The 20,021-nt window shown below is 41.9% G+C and overlaps 1 protein-coding gene across 3 annotated transcripts in view; it reads left to right on the top strand.

The window, feature by feature from the left end:
* Window positions 1-20,021, top strand: part of DZANK1 (double zinc ribbon and ankyrin repeat domains 1) — a 38,278-nt gene that overhangs the window by 15,061 nt on the left and 3,196 nt on the right. For all 3 annotated transcript variants that reach the window (XM_038396953.2, XM_043512151.1, XM_043512150.1), the window contains exons 10-17: window positions 388-480; window positions 1,968-2,090; window positions 3,390-3,554; window positions 4,250-4,478; window positions 9,282-9,385; window positions 15,594-15,668; window positions 16,567-16,663; window positions 19,050-19,144. In XM_038396953.2, coding sequence (XP_038252881.1) covers window positions 388-480; window positions 1,968-2,090; window positions 3,390-3,554; window positions 4,250-4,478; window positions 9,282-9,385; window positions 15,594-15,668; window positions 16,567-16,663; window positions 19,050-19,144 — 981 coding nt within the window. The remainder of the gene's footprint in view (window positions 1-387; window positions 481-1,967; window positions 2,091-3,389; window positions 3,555-4,249; window positions 4,479-9,281; window positions 9,386-15,593; window positions 15,669-16,566; window positions 16,664-19,049; window positions 19,145-20,021) is intronic.

Genomic DNA, 20,021 nt, shown 5'->3' with positions numbered 1-20,021 from the left:
CTTTTGATTTTCCCTGCAAATAATAGACTGTTTGCAAGGAACTGTGTGTACAACTAAGCAAATTGGCATTAGTGTATAAACAGCCTGAAGGGAACACTGATGTTGGAGCCCCTGAGGCAAATATCTTGCCAATTCAACAACACTGCCATCAGCTGCAGATCTGCATGGCAGCTGGGCATGGTAGTTTAACTTTATTAAAGCCCACATTACAGGAGTTATTTGAGCGCTGTGTGTGCACACTTGAGGGAGTTCCTTCATCTATAGGATTAAGCTACTCGTACCTCTGCAGGCTCAAATCCCTGTTGAGCAGATGGTTTATCCTTACCATCCTGTTGGCTGCAATTTAAAATTATCCAGTGATTAGTCTGTTTTTTCTGTATTTTAAAGGGCAAAGTAATCTGTCGGGTGTGTGGCACAGGAAATCCTATTCACATAAAACAGTGTGTGACCTGTGAAAGCAGACTGCCTGAAATACAGACGGTAAGGTTCATGTACAAAACAGTCATACTTGGTTACATGAGATCAGTGAATGAACTTAATTTTCTTATTCTTGAAAACATGGGGCCAAATCTGGTTCTGTGCTGGGGACTATGCTTTCTCTTGCATAGCCTAAGACAGAATTCTGGCACCTAGCAGCTCTCCCTTTGAAATACCCTGCTCCGAGCTCTGCAAGAATACTGGAAATCCCATCATACACCTTCTTGTTTCTCCCGTGGGAGCCACAATTGTACAGTGCTACTATCTCTGCCAAAAGGTGCTTTGAAAATGTCTGTTAAAGGTGATGGTCTTGACTCAAAGTTTCCTGAATTTAGTGAAGCTTGTGTGTGTTCAGTTCTCTTTTTAAATTGCAATTAAAAACTATAAATCTTGACAACAATGATGGGTAATTGCAGCAGGAAAGACCACTCATATCAATTTAAAATTTTGTGTATTAGTGATCTTTTAATTATTTTTGTTATCTCCACTTCCTGCATTCCCCATCAGCGTACAACTACTATCCTTGTTTTTGGCAGTGACTCTGTCCAGAGGTGAGAGAAACAACAGTGAATTTTCCCTCTAAGATTGCTGTCTGTGTCATCTTCCAGTTTAGCTGTGTTCATTTGGCTGGGTGGAGTAATTTTTAATTTCTACCCCTTAGGCAAAATCTCTTCTACATGCCCAAGGAGAGATTTCCTTTTGCTAAGCAGGGAGAGATACAGAGATGAGAGAAGACAGTAATAGTTAGGATCTCATTTCCTACTGGTCACTATGACAACAATGCTAAATCTTAGCTAAAACTACCGGGACCTGGGTATAGAGGTTTCCTGGACTATCCCTGTAATCTTGAAATTTCAGTGGGACTACTCACAAGCTTTAAATTAAGCACATTGTGCACTCTCACTGGTTCATTGTAATAGGGTTACACTGAGGAGCTGACTCACTGGCAGTGAAACAACTATAGAAAATGAGGGCTCAAAATAAATGTGAAACAAGTGATCTAATCCCCCCTGGCCCTCCACTCACGCCAACATTTTAAGATGTACACGAATCTTGCAAACAAATAAGAAAAATATTGGTCACATTTTACATTGTGGAATGTAATTTTTTCAACATAGCCTGTTTTAATTTCAGATTTTCCTTATGCTGCCATGTTTCTACCTAAATAATTGCACTATTAAGAAAGGACAAAATATGTTAGGAAATAAGGTTTTGTGGTCAGATTTCTCAAAGGATGAATAATGGAAAGTTAGATGCACAAAAACCTATTTAAAAACATATTTTATTGTATCCTTTTAATAAGAAAATTCCACATTAGATCAGAGTAAACCCAGTGTTAATTCACTGCTGAAAGCATAGCTTTAGACTGAGCATTCCCTTAGATTGAACATTGCTTTGTACTTTCAAATTGGCTTGCTTTCGCACTCCTCTTATTTCCTGTTTGGTTTTCTTTTACTGTAGCCTATGAAATTCTTGTTTTGCTTTACTAGCCTGCACTCAATGGAGATACACCGCCACCTTTATCTAGTCATCTGGGGAGAACAATATCCTGCTCAAAATGTGGCCGTGATAACCACTGTGATGCTCGTTTCTGTGACTGGTGTGGAGCCAAGGTATGCTTTTAGGCTCAGGCTTCTGTAAAGACTGTTTTCTTTTTCTGTTTCATTGGCATTTGGTGTTTGTGTTGACAAGCCTGGTTTTACTCATCTGTGACCTGAAGCAATTACATAGCTCCATTCCCAGGAATCTTGTGGGTTAGGGCAAGTTTTTATATTGTTATTATTTAATGTTTGTATAAAGTGCTATAGATGTGCAGAGCTCAGTAAAGAGAAATTAAAGACATAGGATGAAATTGTGATCCCATTAAAGTCAATGGCCAAACTCCCATTGCCTTGCAGAGGCCAGAATTTCACCCATGTTCCCTGACCAGAGGAGCTTTTACCTAAAATAGTCAATGTAAAGATGTCTCCATGTAATGTATTTCTGCAACCATATTTCTATGTATTTCTACAACTTCTTGTGCTAGATTCACCTCTACCAGGATAGGGAAGTTCAAACTGTATCTTCTAGGGCCACATACAAATTAGACAGGTTTCAGAGTGGTAGCCTGTTAGTCTGTATCAGCAAAAACAATGAGGAGTCCTTGTGGCACCTTGGAGACTAACACATTTATTTGGGCATAAGCTTACAAAAGCTTATGCCCAAATAAATGCGGTAGTCTCTAAGGTGCCACAAGGACTCCTTGTTGTTTTTTTATAACAATTAGAAACTTTGCTATATATGCCAGTGAAATCGTGCTTCAGAGGGGTAGCCGTGTTAGTCTGGATCTGTGAAAGCGGCAAAGAGTCCTGTGGCACCTTAGAGACTAACAGACATATTGGAGCATGAGCTTTCGTGGGTGAATACCCACTTCGTCGGATGCAAGGTGAAAGTGAAATCATGGGTCTTCATAGAGAGAGGGCTTGGGGAGGAGTACCGTTGAACAGAATATTAACTGAGATGCTTTGACGTTCCAGAGCTCTGCAGTACTGATGACAGGGTTTCCAAGAGGAGAAAAATATTTTAAAAGTGCATTTGATATCAATATTTTAAGGTTGATAGGCCTAAAAATTAACCTATGTAGTTGCTGATTCCATCTGCAAAGCCTTACCTCTGCATGGCCTGGTTCAGTCACAGTTGACGGTGATGAGCTGTACATTTGGTCTGGCTTTTGTCAGGGTGTGAGCCTGGTTTAGAACTGGCAACTAAGTCACCAGCCTAACAATTGTAACCACTATTACTCTGGTTTTTCTAAATTCATGCTGGTTGGTCTGATTAGTAGCTTTATTTCTGGGAGTACAAGAAGATAGATCTCCATTGTGCTACATATTCATGTGCTCCTATGGTGACAACAGTTTCATTGTACTTTTCAGCCAGGTCCTCCTCCAAGCTACTTTACTTGCTTCAAGTGTGGTGCAAGCAACCACCCATATGCTAGATTCTGTGGATCTTGTGGTGTTTATATTGAGCCTCCATCAAGACTGGGCTCTCAGAATAGCATGCTTTTGGGTGCTGGAGATACCTTTGTGTTTTCTGAGGTAAGTCACATAACGTCACAAACGAGGCTGAGACACAGTAGAGAGACTGGTATCCTCAGCTAGTATAAATTGATGTAACTCCATAGACTTCTTCCATCTGAGGATACCGTTCTGCTCGCAAGCATTCTGTGAGCAGAAAAAGAGGTTACACACATTCATTGAGGGAATTGTTTGCTGTGGATATTTACTCATCCCTAATCATTATTACATAGAGCAACATGAGAAGCAATCCATCTCTTCTTACAGTGTTTGCTCTTTAAGTACTTTTTATTCTGACACAATCACTCACAAATTATATCTGGCTAATTTAAGGTTTTCTTTGATGAATTCATATGCCACATTGTTTTAAAAAACTATATTTTAAGAGAAGACCATAATACTTAGCAAGCACAAATGTAAGGTATCAGAACAGAAGTCAATTTCTATTTACAAGAAATAGGTTGCATGGGTTTTTCTGAGTATTTGTGATATGTGAGGGTGACATTTTTCCCAAATGTTAACTGTAATTGGGCATTATTAAAATTCCTCCTTTAAACAGTTTGCATCTCTGATGACTTTTTTTCATTCTAGGATTGTTTTTACAGACATAGTTTCTTTCCTTTTTTGGTGATTCTTTTTTCTTGTATAAAGTTATATAACTATTAATTACACTTTATTATCACTTTTGTCATCCGGGCACTGTTCGTTCCCAATAGGATAAAGGATTACAGGCTCGAGCTGCCTGGGAGCCTTTGGTTGTTTCATTACCAAAGTCAAGACTAGATATAACAGAAAGAAAAGACAAAGGAACCCAAACCATTGGCCTGTTCTACCCATCCAGCACACTCTTGGAGAAGAAGGAACTTGAGCTGGTTTCTCAAAAAGAAAAACAGGATAAGATGAGTGATCGCAAGCCCCTGCGCACAGCCATTAGTCCTGGAAGAGGTTAGAAATAGTTCATGATTGCACATGGTCAGCAAGAAAAACTTCCTCTGGTTCTGAAAGAAAACTACAGTATTTTACCTTGTATTCTTTTAAAACAGGTCCTCTGTGGAATAATCCCTTAAAGGTCACTCTTTTACGTCATTACTCTGGTCTTTCTTCCCACTAATAACTGTACACCCTGTGTCTGGTGCTTTGATCTGAGACCCCAGCCATTCTCTAAAGCACAGCAAGCCTTCACAGAATGCACGAGAATTACATTATAAGGCCTTTGTGCAGCCTTACCATTTGACTGTGATGTCATCAAATCTCACAAGCGAAGTGTCAGACTTGGTCAGTATTTGGATTGGAGACTACCAAGGAAAACTCAGGTTTTGTCTGAAAGTGGTGTTCACGTAATCAGTGTTATTATTCTTTCTGGCAATAGTGGCATTTAGTGCTGCTCGAGGTGCTGTCTTTTGGAAAACATATAAGGGCTTATCTGCACAGGAACATTGACCTGAATAGCTATTGCAGAATAAACTGTGGAAACAGATTAAACTAAATTGGAAAAAGACACTGTTATTCCAGAATAAAGTGTCCACACAGGAAGCTCTTCTGGAATAACTATTGCAGAATAGATTATTCTGCAGTAACTATTCTGGTCAATTTCCCTATATAGACAAGCCTAAATCCAACATCTTGACTGTTTGTGGTCATTAAAAATCCTTTACGATTAGGGATCGTAGCCCCCGTGTCCTGGCAAAATTCCTGTTTAGGGCCAAAAGAAGCCTTAAGATAGACTCCTATAGCTATATTTGAGCACCTAAGTAAGTGGCTTAATTTTCAAAACTGCTGAGCACGAGCAGCTCCCACTGACCTCATTATCTCATGATGTGTTCCAGTCTGTCAGCCCAGAGGATATTTTAACTTTTAAAGAGCTAGAGCCTCAGTACAACTAATGGGCAGTGGTTCGGTGGGTTGATTTTTGACCCAGCTGGCTCACCCATCTGTAGCTATTCTCCCATTCAGTAGAGTACCTAACTCTTAGAACACTGGTGTTTTTCAGTGTGCCAGCCAAAGGACTGGTTAGAATGATGTATATGTCTGTAGTGTAAAAAAAAGGGGCTAATGCATCTTTCAGGCCTTCCTAAATTTTTTGTAAAAATCTAGGCAAGGCTTTTTTATTTTTAACCTATTACAGTACTTGGGGAATAACTCTTTACACTGCCTTGCAGTGAGGAATCTCCTCATAGTTCCATCACTGCAGTGAATAGAGTACTTGACTCAACATGTCAAATAAGTTATCAGATAATGGTAAGAGATTGGCCCAAAATAGGGCTGAGAAAATATTTAACTCTAAAGACTTCTGTGTCTGTGCATCAGAAGTGCAGCTTTCACCATGTGAAAACTCCCTTCACAGGGGCAAGTTGAGGAGAAGCTTTGAATTGCTTTGTATTACAGTTGAAGCTCACCAACTGACATAGGGTTAGAGTCCCCAGAGGCCTTTTCTGACTATAGAGTGGGGGGGGCTGGCAGGTTGTTCTCCATTAGAATCCCCTAGGCTTTGTCCCACACATCCATAACAGTTTGTTTGTTAGCCCACAGGTCTCAGCCTTCCACATCATCACTCTTGCTTCATGCTAAGCTACGTAGGCCAGAGACACTTGTATCAACCACAGCCATTTAGTGACACCCAGGCTGGTCTCAGTTATACTGGCCACATACATACATCATTTCTTCAGTGCAACTGTATTTGATTTATGACATTATTGCTAAATTAAAAAGCTAAATAATTAAGGTAATTGTTTCCTCCCTAAACAAATAAGCCTCCTGCACTAAATATACAATCATGCTTCCAGGGAAAAATGTACAAGTATAGGACAATTTAGAGAGAGAGAAATAACAACAAAATAGAAGTGTCGGTTTTCTGATCTGAGCTCTATTTTTTCTGTTGTACTTTCAGTTGGTTCTGAACAGGAGCCAAAAGCATTTGCAAAGTAAATATCACAGGGAAGCCATCCCTTTTTTTTTACTGTAATATACAGTAAATCGGTCCGATCTAGGTGTAACCAGTTAATGACAACATGAGTTCAGATATTCAGTCAAGGCTGCCAGAAATCCTTTAAGATACGTAACAAACATAAGTAGCGTAAAGCCAAGCACGCACAAGTGTATTTCTGGCGTCCTGGTTTTACATCTTGATTTTTATGTCACGAGCCCCTGGCTCAATTTAACCCTGGCCTTACCTGGTGCAACTATCACTGACTTCACTGGGCGTTGCATCCACAAAGTAGTAGCCCAGTTGTAACGTTTAATTGTTACTTTAAATTAGTATTTATTTCAGTCTGTGATTTAGTTTAAAGCAAAATGCCTCTGTTTTGGAAGCCATTAGGGGAACAATTTTGGGTATTGTGGAGATGAGTACCCCCTCTTAGTTTGTTTCTTTAAAGCTTATCTTGATGATCAATAACCTAGAAGTCTGTCATTTTGCTTTACCATAGTTTCTACATGGCCAACCTTTGAACTTGTTGATTTTTCTTCTAAGCTTCCTTAGCTTGATTTCCTCAAGGGCAAAGATGTTTAGAGAATCATTTCTTTGTTTATACTTTGACCTTTTTTTATATATATATATATATATATATATATATATAATAAAATAACATTTATATGGCAGTAGTGTCCAGAGGCCCCCGTTGGGTTGGGCTCCATTGTACATACTGATATTAAATCAGGGACAACTGTTTTTTATCTAAGTATATAACAGCTTATTTTACTCTCTGTCTCCACAGTTTATTTACTCTCTGTACTTTCTATAAGTGCACTCTACAGTAAAGTTGGCTGGATCCTAACACACAGCCACTTAAGGTTTAAAACAAGTCCTTCCATCCCTTTGTCCACTAAACACAGAATATTGCATTGGAATTAATGGATTCAGATTGCAAAAGAATTTAAAATAAATCCTACTCTGACTTCTTATTAATTATTTAGATTGTGGCAGCACCCAAAATGTGCTAGATGTTATTCATCCCTACCTCAAAGAGCTTGTAGTCTGATAGACGAAGAACAGACAGAAAACTGGGGAAAGAGATACAATATACCAGGGTGGCTAACCTGAGCCTGAGAAGGAGCCAGAATTTACCAATGTACATTGCCAAAGAGCCACAGTAATACGTCAGCAGTCCTCCATCAGCTCCCCCACCGCTCCCAGTGCCTCCTGGGGTAGGGGGTGGAGTGGGGGCAGGGCCTGTGGCAGAGCCAGGGGTTGAGCAGTGAGCACCCCCCAGCACATTGGAAAGTTGGTGCCTGTAGCTCCAGCCCCGGAGTCAATATGCTGGGGGGTACTCACTGCTCAATCCCCTGAGCCTGCTGTGCCCTCGCTTCTCCCCCCCTCCCCTCCAGAGCCTCCTGCACACCATGAAACACGGATCAGGAAGTACAGGGAGGTGCTGATCAGCAGGGCTGCTGGTGGGCAGGAGGCACTGGGAGCGGTGCGGGAGCTGATGGAGGACTGCTGATGTATTACGGTAGCTCTTTGGCAATGTACACTGGTAAATTCTGGCTCCTTCTCAGGCTCAGGTTAGCCACCCCTGGTATATTGTATCTCTTTTCCCAGTTTTCTGTCTGCTCTTCGTCTATCAGACTACAAGCTCTTTGAGGAAGGGGTGAATAACATCTAGCTCTGGAGGGGAGGGGGGAGAAGCGAGGGCACAGCAGGCTCAGGGGAGGGGGTGGAGTGGGGGCAGGGCCTGTCGCAGAGCCAGGAATTGAGCAGTGAGCACCCCCCAGCACACTGGAAAGTTGGTGCCTGTAGCTCCAGCCCTGGAGTCGGTGCCTATACAAGGAGTTGCATATTAACTTCTGAAGAGCCACATGTGGCTCTAGAGCCCCAGGTTGGCCACCCCTGCGATATACAAGCAGAGAGATCAGTGTTAGGACTGGAACATCTAATGGCAGCTCCACATTATATGCATAAACTGTCTCCAGCTACCCCCTAGATGCTACCTAGCAATTGGCTAATTTCTCGTAGGTGTTGTCTCAGAAGTGGGTCTGGAAAAAGGCTCCGAAAGATGAGAAGGCAATTGTCAGTTGTATCAGCTCAGTCCATTTCAAATGGAGGGGCCCCATGGAAGGAAATACAGAGACAGTTTCATCTGGAGTTAATGAGCCAATATTGATTTGTTAGAACTCCTCCCATTCCCCACAAATTGCGTGTCAAAACTCAACCTTATCTGTACTTCTTTCTGTTTATGCCTTAAAATATACTTTCTCTTTAGGAAATTATAAAGTATTTGTCCAATAATACAGTCTATAATACAAACTGGAAACCCTTTTATGCTGTTACAGTGTATGCAGCTTTCAGACCTGGCTTTGTTTTTAACTCTCTGTGAGATCTACAAAGCAAGCCAAATTTCCTGAAAATCAGTTCAGTCTTGCCTGATAACTCCAGCTTAATATTGCACTAACGCTAACTTTTTTCCCCCTGAAATTGTTTTATATTCTCTGTCACATAGGGCTAGCATGAGTCTTTAGGCTCAACACTGAATATGGGCCAGCACATAGCTTTTCCATCCCAAGAGGAGCACTGGGAAGGAATGACTCAGTGCTCCACTTTTGATCTGAGAGGAAGTGTATTATTTCACCCCTTTATGGGGTGCAGCTTGCTTCTCTTCCTCCTCCGTGGTAAGCTGGATTTGCTACAGAAAAACGCGTGTGTTCTTTGTCCTGGTCAAAATCTACAATTCTTTACTTACTCCACCACATCGCTGGAAGATTTATTGATGACAATTACAGGGTATTTTCATTTTCATAACTCCTACTTTTTAGGGTACTGGAGAAAACAGTTAGATCATGTCTGTGCTCATCTTAGAAGCTATGCTCAGAACAGCCCAGAGTTCAGGGCTTTGATTGGAGAACCTCGAATGGGAAAGGTAAGAAATAGTTTATGCACCTAGCATTTTTCTTGTGATGTATCAAGGAACAATTGAAGAGCAAATAAATCTGATCAAAATACTTTTTTATTTTCTAGAAAATTAGCCCCTTAGGCCATGTCTACACTAGGAGCGCTTTACCAGTATAGAAAAGGAGTACTTGTGGCACCTTAGAGACTAACAATTTTATTTGAGCATAAGCTTTCGTGAGCTACAGCTCACTTCATCGGATGCATTTGGTGGAAAATACAGAGGGGAGATCTCCCCTCTGTATTTTCCACCAAATGCATCCGATGAAGTGAGCTGTAGCTCACGAAAGCATCTCCCCTCTGTATTTTCCACCAAATGCATCCGATGAAGTGAGCTGTAGCTCACGAAAGCTTATGCTCAAATAAATGTGTTAGTCTCTAAGGTGCCACAAGTACTCCTTTTCTTTTTGCGAATACAGACTAACACGGCTGCTACTCTGAAACTTACCAGTATAGGGATACCTGTGCACTATACCAGCACAGTGCTCCTAGTGTGGATGCAGCCATACCAACAAAGCAGCACTTTGTATGGGTATAGTAAAACCACCCCCCATGAATGAAACAAGCTACACCGGTTAAAGTGCTGCTTTGCTAGTAGAGCTACATCTACATTAGGGGGTTCTGCTGGCACAGCTGTGTTGTTCAGGGATCACACACCTCTTCTGGCCCTGACTGACATAGCTACACAGCAAAAGTCTGTAGTATAGACCTTGCCTAAATAACTGTGCCAATTATTGTCTTGATTCATCTACCTGTGTTTTATTTCTGTCCTACGTTTTTTCCTGCTTGCTCTTTCTAATTCCCTTTTGTTCTCTCTTTCTCACTTCTTTCATTCTATTGCAGTTTTTTCTTCTTAGTTTGCTATTGAGTTCTTTCTGCTTTCTCTCTAGTTATAATTTCCTTCCTTCGCTCACATATTCTCTTTGGAACCACCCCTGAAGTTAGGGGAGATGGTCACAACAACCTTAAAGGCCTTGCTGACCTATCAGAGCAGAGGTGTTGTTCAGCTGATTTTATTATATCCCAGAGCAGATGTTCATCCCTGTGCCCTGGGTCAGCACAAGGCCAATGCACTATTTAAGTCCTATTTATAAGTACTGCATTTGCCTTGGGCTGGCCCTCTGCACAGGGATGAATTTCCCCAGTAGACAGCAGCAAGTCACTTTGTGTCATATACTTTATTTCTGCCACAAACTATGCCATTATTGGAACAATGTGTTCTTACCTCAGTCACTTGGCTTGTGCATATTAGGGATATTAGCTGACTTAATGTCACCAGCCAACACTAAAAAATGACAGGTTTCAGAGTAGCAGCCGTGTTAGTCTGTATTCGCAAAAAGAAAAGGAGTACTTGTGGCACCTTAGAGACTAACAAATTTATTAGAGCATAAGCTTTCGTGAGCTACAGCTCACTTCATCGGATGCATTTGGTGGAAAAAACAGAGGAGAGATTTATATACACACACACAGAGAACATGAAACAATGGGTTTATCATACACACTGTAGGGAGAGTGATCACTTAAGATAAGCCATCACCCACAGCAGGGGGGGGAAAGGAGGAAAACCTTCCATGGTGACAAGCAAGGTAGGCTAATTTCAGCAGTTAACAAGAATATCAGAGGAACAGTGGGGGGTGGGGTGGGGGGGAGAAATACCATGGGGAAATAGTTTTACTTTGTGTAATGACTCCTCCATTCCCAGTCTCTATTCAAGCCTAAGTTAATTGTATCCAGTTTGCAAATTAATTCCAATTCAGCAGTCTCTCGTTGGAGTCTGTTTTTGAAGCTTTTTTGTTGAAGTATAGCCACTCTTAGGTCTGTGATCGAGTGACCAGAGAGATTGAAGTGTTCTCCAACTGGTTTTTGAATGTTATAATTCTTGACGTCTGATTTGTGTCCATTCATTCTTTTACGTAGAGACTGTCCAGTTTGGCCAATGTACATGGCAGAGGGGCATTGCTGGCACATGATGGCATATATCACATTGGTAGATGCGCAGGTGAACGAGCCTCTGATAGTGTGGCTGATGTGATTAGGCCCTATGATGGTATCCCCTGAATAGATATGTGGACAGAGTTGGCAACGGGCTTTGTTGCAAGGATAGGTTCCTGGGTTAGTGGTTCTGTTGTGTGGTGTGTGGTTGCTGGTGAGTATTTGCTTCAGATTGGGGGGCTGTCTGTAAGCAAGGACTGGTCTGTCTCCCAAGATCTGTGAGAGTGATGGGTCGTCCTTCAGGATAGGTTGTAGATCCTTGATGATGCGTTGGAGAGGTTTTAGTTGGGGGCTGAAGGTGATGGCTAGTGGCGTTCTGTTGTTTTCTTTGTTGGGCCTGTCCTGTAGTAGGTGACTTCTGGGTACTCTTCTGGCTCTGTCAATCTGTTTCTTCACTTCAGCAGGTGGGTATTGTAGTTGTAGGAATGCATGATAGAGATCTTGTAGGTGTTTGTCTCTGTCTGAGGGGTTGGAGCAAATGCGGTTATATCGTAGCGCTTGGCTGTAGACAATGGATCGAGTGGTATGATCTGGATGAAAGCTAGAGGCATGTAGGTAGGAATAGCGGTCAGTAGGTTTCCGATATAGGGTGGTGTTTATGTGACCATCGCTTATTAGCACCGTAGTGTCCAGGAAGTGGATCTCTTGTGTGGACTGGTCCAGGCTGAGGTTGATGGTGGGATGGAAATTGTTGAAATCATGGTGGAATTCCTCAAGAGCTTCTTTTCCATGGGTCCAGATGATGAAGATGTCATCAATGTAGCGCAAGCAGAGTAGGGGCATTAGGGGACGAGAGCTGAGGAAGCGTTGTTCTAAGTCAGCCATAAAAATGTTGGCATACTGTGGGGCCATGCGGGTACCCATCGCAGTGCCGCTGATTTGAAGGTATACATTGTCACCAAATGTGAAATAGTTATGGGTCAGGACAAAGTCACAAAGTTCTGCCACCAGGTTAGCCGTGACAGTATCGGGGATACTGTTCCTGACGGCTTGTAGTCCATCTTTGTGTGGAATGTTGGCACTGCAGCGGCACTGCGATGGGTACCCGCATGGCCCCACAGTATGCCAACATTTTTATGGCTGACTTAGAACAACGCTTCCTCAGCTCTCGTCCCCTAATGCCCCTACTCTACTTGCGCTACATTGATGACATCTTCATCATCTGGACCCATGGAAAAGAAGCTCTTGAGGAATTCCACCATGATTTCAACAATTTCCATCCCACCATCAACCTCAGCCTGGACCAGTCCACACAAGAGATCCACTTCCTGGACACTACGGTGCTAAAAAGCGATGGTCACATAAACACCACCCTATATCGGAAACCTACTGACCGCTATTCCTACCTACATGCCTCTAGCTTTCATCCAGATCATACCACTCGATCCATTGTCTACAGCCAAGCTCTACGATATAACCGCACTTGCTCCAACCCCTCAGACAGAGACAAACACCTACAAGATCTCTATCATGCATTCCTACAACTACAATACCCACCTGCTGAAGTGAAGAAACAGATTGACAGAGCCAGAAGACTACCCAGAAGTCACCTACTACAGGACAGGCCCAACAAAGAAAACAACAGAACGCCACTAGCCATCACCTTCAGCCCCCAACTAAAACCCCTCCAACGCATCATCAAGGATCTACAACCTATCCTGAAGGACGAGCCATCGCTCTCTCAGATCTTGGGAGATAGACCAGTCCTTGCTTACAGACAGCCCCCCAATCTGAAGCAAATACTCACCAGCAACCACACACCACACAACAGAACCACTAACCCAGGAACCTATCCTTGCAACAAAGCCCGTTGCCAACTCTGTCCACATATCTATTCAGGGGATACCATCATAGGGCCTAATCACATCAGCCACACTATCAGAGGCTCGTTCACCTGCGCATCTACCAATGTGATATATGCCATCATGTGCCAGCAATGCCCCTCTGCCATGTACATTGGCCAAACTGGACAGTCTCTACGTAAAAGAATGAATGGACACAAATCAGACGTCAAGAATTATAACATTCAATAACCAGTTGGAGAACACTTCAATCTCTCTGGTCACTCGATCACAGACCTAAGAGTGGCTATACTTCAACAAAAAAGCTTCAAAAACAGACTCCAACGAGAGACTGCTGAATTGGAATTAATTTGCAAACTGGATACAATTAACTTAGGCTTGAATAGAGACTGGGAATGGAGGAGTCATTACACAAAGTAAAACTATTTCCCCATGGTATTTCTCCCCCCCACCCCACCCCCCACTGTTCCTCTGATATTCTTGTTAACTGCTGAAATTAGCCTACCTTGCTTGTCACCATGGAAGGTTTTCCTCCTTTCCCCCCCCTGCTGTGGGTGATGGCTTATCTTAAGTGATCACTCTCCTTACAGTGTGTATGATAAACCCATTGTTTCATGTTCTCTGTGTGTGTGTATATAAATCTCTCCTCTGTTTTTTCCACCAAATGCATCCGATGAAGTGAGCTGTAGCTCACGAAAGCTTATGCTCTAATAAATTTGTTAGTCTCTAAGGTGCCACAAGTACTCCTTTTCTTTTTACTAAAAAATGGTTAGCTGTGCCTGTATTGATGGCTAAAATGGCCATACTGGGGAGATGGAAATTTGAGGTTCCGTCTACGTGCCATGACTGCTCTCAATGGCACAAATGCAAAAATCATATCAAACAGAAACAGTTGGAAATGCAGGTGGCTGGGAGCAGGAATGGCATGGCCATTTGCCACTCTTTTGAGGTGTGGCATTCCATCACGTCCTTATTACCCCTCTGGTATTGCGCAGGGTCCTGCATATGAGTGTAAATGTGAGCGGTGTCTATTTTAAAGCCTTTTTACACTGCCAGAGAGGTGTAAAGTGACTTCAGTGAAATGAGACTCAGGCCCATTACCATTTGTTTTCTTTGAGAGAAGGTTCAGGCATATGCAGTGTGGAAAGATATGGAAAACATCTCCAGGAGCAATGTTCCTGCAATTTCGAGGCCTCTATCATCATCTCTGCCAAGAAAAGTATCAGTGCTGATTCAAGGCAAATGCCAATATTTGGTCTTTTATTAATGCTTTTTCATGTTTCATGAAGAATATATATATACATATATATCTATATATAAATGTATAAAAATCAAAGTTCTTAGCCTACAGTGATGCCAACCTGCATTGTAATCTTATCAGCTTTCATAAGCCAACCAGCTATGTGCCACTTGTCTAAAATTTCCCTGTAGTTTCAATTTTATAAATAACATCATTTCTCCTCTTGAAATAATTTTCATAGAGTGTTATATGCTTTGCCATGAAGGAGGGCTGGTGCTAAGTAAGCATATTTCTCAGCTGACTTGGCCTCTCTCCCACTTACTTTTGGGCTGCACCATATGGCTACAGAATCCCAGTGGAACATAAGTAATGGTGCCGTTTCCTCCCCACAGCACACTGCATTTCAGTAGTGGGTGAAGTTAGCCCTGTATGTACATTACTCTGCTCATGAGCTGGCGCAAACTGACACAATTCAGGTGGCAATTGTCCACTGGTGATAAGTCTTCCTGGAGCAGGGTGGCACAAGCTGTCCATAACTTATGCTCCACTGGGATTCTGTAGCCATATGGTGCAGCCCAAAAGTAAGTGGGAGAGAGGCCAAGTCAGCTGAGAAATATGCTTACTTAGCACCAGCCCTCCTTCATGGTAAAGCATCTCTATTTATCATATCCGTTGCATGTACTGTATTTATGGAGCACTGTGCACCGTAGTATTTGCACATAGCTGCCCCTCTGGGTGCAGGGTGTGTGTGTATGTAAATGCCATCTGCAGCCATGGGTGTGAATCTGTTTCATGGCATGTACAACATTTTGGGATAAGAGTATAAGGAATCATTAATATCATTTTTAGACATTTGGCATTTTCAGTCATTCAGGTTTCTCTACTTATCTCAAAATATCACCTGTTATAAATTCTTACCCCTTCACTCAGTTACATGGAAAGATTATTAGTTAATGTGCATACAGTGCTGTAAAGAAGTAAAGTGTGAATTATTAATTATTATTATTACTGTATTATTTATTTATGAATGTATTGGTTCAGTTGATAAACACTTTCAGCCCACATCAGGACTACTTAGCATTACTGAAACTGTCTTCCTGTACTTTTATAAGAAGAGATGCTAACTTGTGCTTTTTTCCTTATAGATTATTTCTGCTACAGTCCATGAAGATGGTTATGAAGTCAGTCTCAGATTAAATTATACTCTTGCCATAAACAAGGTCAGTTTAGGCTAATCATTGGAGAAGTTGACCTACTGAGCCAATAGCCATTGCTTGACAGCTCAGCACTAATATGCATCTCTAACCCTATTCCAGAATGACTCTTGTTGGGAGAGTGTTACTCCTTTCTAAAGTGAAAGTCTTTTCTTTTTCTGTTTGAGCTAAGTAAACAGGAATCCCTATTGATCAAACCAGGCTTCATGGTCATGTTGCTGTTATCTTGTATTCATTGCCAAGGCATCTTATAAAGTATGCTATTCATATTAACATTCTTCTTTCAACTGAGAAGATTTTTAATAGCCTTAATACCACTTTCCTCCTGCTCTCAAATCTTCCTACTCTCCAAACTGCAACTGGTTGTCTTGTAGCACAGGTTTTCTAATTCTAAATACAGGTCAGAGGCAGCACATGCCAGAGCTTTTTCTAATTTTGCTCTGAGGCTCTGCATGTTCCTGCAATATTACCTTGTTTACCCACGTTCCCAATCCTTTCAAGGAATCCAGTTCAACTCAGAGATTATTTCTTTTGGACGGCACCCTGATGAAAAGTGTTTCAGAAGGTGTATCATTTGGCTTCTTATTGCTGTATCTCATTTGACAAGCAATACGTTAAGAGGTTTTCTTAATCAATATATATAATGCTTTTCCTTGGATGTGTATCTTCATTTCACAATATTGAGGTGATGTTCAAGTTTTTGTGTTAAAACAAGTTTTGAATAATGAGGTGCTTTAAAAACCTGTTTTCTTTGCCTGTGTTGAAACAGGATTAACTAAGATTGAAGACTTTAAATAGCTGTATATCTTTTCGTATATATAACTTCCTCCCATTTCATGCCACTGAGGATATTACTGAATTATGTGATCATCTGATTAAATGTCTACATGTTATGATTCCCCAGAATATTCTCACTGGTAAACCAATGAAGTTTGACAATCATTATCTGAGCACTGTGACAGAAGGCAGAGATGGACGGTATGATAGTCAGGCTAGTTTGGGTGAGTTTTCCTATATCTTTATAATCTGACCTAACTACAGCACTCAAGAATAGGAACCTGTCTCCTATGAATAACATGTTAGATGCTCAAACAGGGAAATTTATCACTGTGCAGACAGCCTGTAACATTTAAAACCTCAAAATAGGGTGTAAGTGGTATTTAGAGGTGGGATGCACAGAGGGACTTAAGCATTGTGGCACCTAATTCTTAGGTGCCTAGAAAAAACAAAACAACAACAACGGAATCCATAAAGCCTAGTTAGGTGCCTAGGAATGGGAAGAGAGCGGTGTCGTAGAATGCAATCCACAAAATCCAGCATGCTAGGCAGGGAGCCAATGGGAGATGCCAACGAGAGGGGGCTGTGCTAAATTCCATCCCTCTCAAAGATGTAGGCACCTAAATCCTAGAGATTTAAGGGCTGCAGAGAAGCACCTGTCTTTACTTAGTGGTGTACGACCAGGAACCTCTCTCCTGGAGTAAGGTGGCTTAGGCTCCTGAAGTGTTTCTTGAGGGAATGAATTAGGCCTGCCTTTCTCCACACAAAATAGCTGGAGAAGGAGGTGGTGCTGCTGGTACCCACCTTATAACTTTTATCCTAATGGTTAGAGCACTCCTGTGAGATGTGGGAGACCCAGGTTCAATTCCTGCCTCTCACAGGAATGCTGTAATCCCTGAGCTCTCATGTTGGAGCTTTTCCACTGTGGATAAATTCTTATATAGCCATTGGGCCACAGAGGGAATGACTCTGTGGTTCAGTGATTAGGGCATTCACCTGGGAGTTGTGTTACCCAGAGTCTCTAGCCACTGGGCTCCACTCACTCTTTCATTATTTATTCACAGGGTAAGAGCTTCAGCAGGACAGACTGAGGGACCCTACCCTCCTCAGAATATCCATAGCTCAGTGGTTAGCACACTCTCCTGAGCGGCGGGAGACCTTTGTCCAAATCCTCTTTCCCCCATCCCAGGCAAGTGCTTTGACCACTGGACTAAAAGTTATAAGGCAGGCACCACTGTCACCCACTCTAGTTTTTGAATGGGACCTGATCTAGTCAGGGGCCTCCGAGTATGCCTACTGGATTGAGCCCTGCATGAAGGTTAGGCGTCCATACACCAATCTTGTGACTCACTGTAGGGCTTAAGTGGAGAGACAGGAGTCTGAACACCTAACGGTAGGCAGCAGTGTGCATGCCCAGAGGGTGAAATACAGGCACCAAGCAAGTCTGGGGTTTAGGTGCTTCAATATCTTTGTGGATCTGGGCCTAAGTGATTTATAGGCATTGTGCAGGCTGTGTTGAGTGCTCACAGACACTGAATTACATCTTCAGAGAATAGCTGAAAAGATCATGTAAGTGCAGCTGAAGCTCAGTTTTTTGAATCCTAGTTGTAAAATCCATGCACAGTGACACTATATGGCTCTAATTGGGCAGTAATAGAATCATAGAAATGTAGGGCTGGAAGGGATCTCAAGTGGTCATCAAGTCCTACCCCCTGCACTGAGGCAGGACTAAGTGTATCTAGACCATCCCTGACAGGTGTTTGTTTAATATCTGAAAGCCACAACTTCTAGGTTTTTGAGCTGTTGTTTGCGGGGTTTTGGTTTTACTACTTTTGACAAATGAAACAGAACTGATTACATGTATAATCCTAGGGCTCAATTTTCCAAGGGGCTGAGCACTTGTACCACCGATGGGCTTCAGTAGGAGGTGTGAATGCTCAACATATGTGAAAATCAGGCCACCTGTTATTGGACTCTGGCTTTATTGCCATTTACTAACACTAGTCTTATAAATGCACATGCATGTGAATTATCATGGTGCCTTATTTATTTCTAAATGCTTTTATATATACCTAGAGACACAAGATGGGTGAGGTAATATCATTTATTGGACCAGCTTCTGTTGGTAAGAGACACAAGCTTTCAAGCGTGCACCTGAAGAAGAGCTCTGTGTAAACTCGAAAGCTTCTCTCTCTCAGCGGCAGAAGTTGGTCCAGTAAAAGATGTTACCTCACCCACCTTGTCTCTCTAATATCCTGGGACCAACACGATTACAACAGCACTGCATTTACACATTCCTGTCAATTTTCCTTATTAGAGCTGTTGTACACCAAGTCTCTTGAGATTTGGGATGTGGCGTGGTCTGTGGAGTTAACCCATTTTCAATGCTATTCAAATCCGAAACACTCCAATTGAAGTTCATTTCCAGTGCAAATGGCCAGCACAAGGGGCCACTTAAATGGGGTTTAGGCTTCATGCTGGCACTCTGGATAGGGGTTGATTTTATGCTGCCACAACAACCTATAAATGTATGTACCACATACGGCTCCTGAGTTCTTGCTACACCACTAATATGACTTTTAGTTTTAACTCTGGATTTTCCCATTTTAGTGTGTGAAGAGGGTCACAGCATCACGAGCCCCAGAGAAAAAGTAAAAAGAACAAAGAAGACAAGAAAAGTGTTAGAAAAAGAAGATAAGCTCTCTGTATGTATATGTACAACCTGTGAGTGTAGGAAGGGTACTGGGACTGCCAAAGTGCTAATGCTAATCAACACATCCAATGGGAACCTGGGCTGCTTTATTTTTTAACACCTTCTAAATGCATTGGTCTAGGAGAACATTTTGGAAGGAAAAGGTGGAACATAGTCAAATTTTGTTTAAAAAATGACTCTCTTTCCTAAACAGGAACGGTTGGTTGGCATGTATATATTTTTGTAGAAGTTGGATTTAACCAAATTTTTCCCTACTCCCTGAAAAAGTTTTTTTTTAACTAGATAGCTTTCGTTTTTTAATGACAGCATTTCTGTCTGGACAGTATGCAAGTAGCTTAATTAAAGTATTTTGGACCCATTCTTCTCCCTTTGAAGTGAATGGTAGCACTCCCATTGGAACAGGATCAGGTCCAGAATCTTTGTCACCATTACTAATTGGGAGTGTTAATGCTACAGAAAATGTGTTATGGAAACCTTTAAAGACAAGGTACCATGGACGTACGGTTACATCGTCTATCTAGTGGGGACAAGAAGAGACTTTCCATGTTACATTGTAAGAAATATAACTTGAGTACTTGAATTTTCATGGCTTTTAAAAAAATAAACGAACAAAAAACCAGATAACTGATTTTCAGTGCAAAAATAAAAACACTTCCAGTGAATTACACCCCGAATAAAAGATCACATTTCTGCAAGCCGTACTTCACAGGAACCTCTGTGTGGCAATATGATGGGGCCACAGTATGCGTTTTACATGCTGAAGTGCTTCCCTCACTCCCTGCTAATTTATAGTCTCTCCTGGACTTAGCACACACTCAGGCTCAGCCGAAAGCCACTAGGACATAGATCTAGGGAAATGTAGGGTGAAA

This window comes from Dermochelys coriacea, chromosome 3 (assembly GCF_009764565.3).
Source record: "Dermochelys coriacea isolate rDerCor1 chromosome 3, rDerCor1.pri.v4, whole genome shotgun sequence".
Taxonomy (NCBI): Eukaryota; Metazoa; Chordata; order Testudines; family Dermochelyidae; genus Dermochelys; species Dermochelys coriacea.
This window is presented reverse-complemented; position numbering and strand designations above follow the sequence as displayed.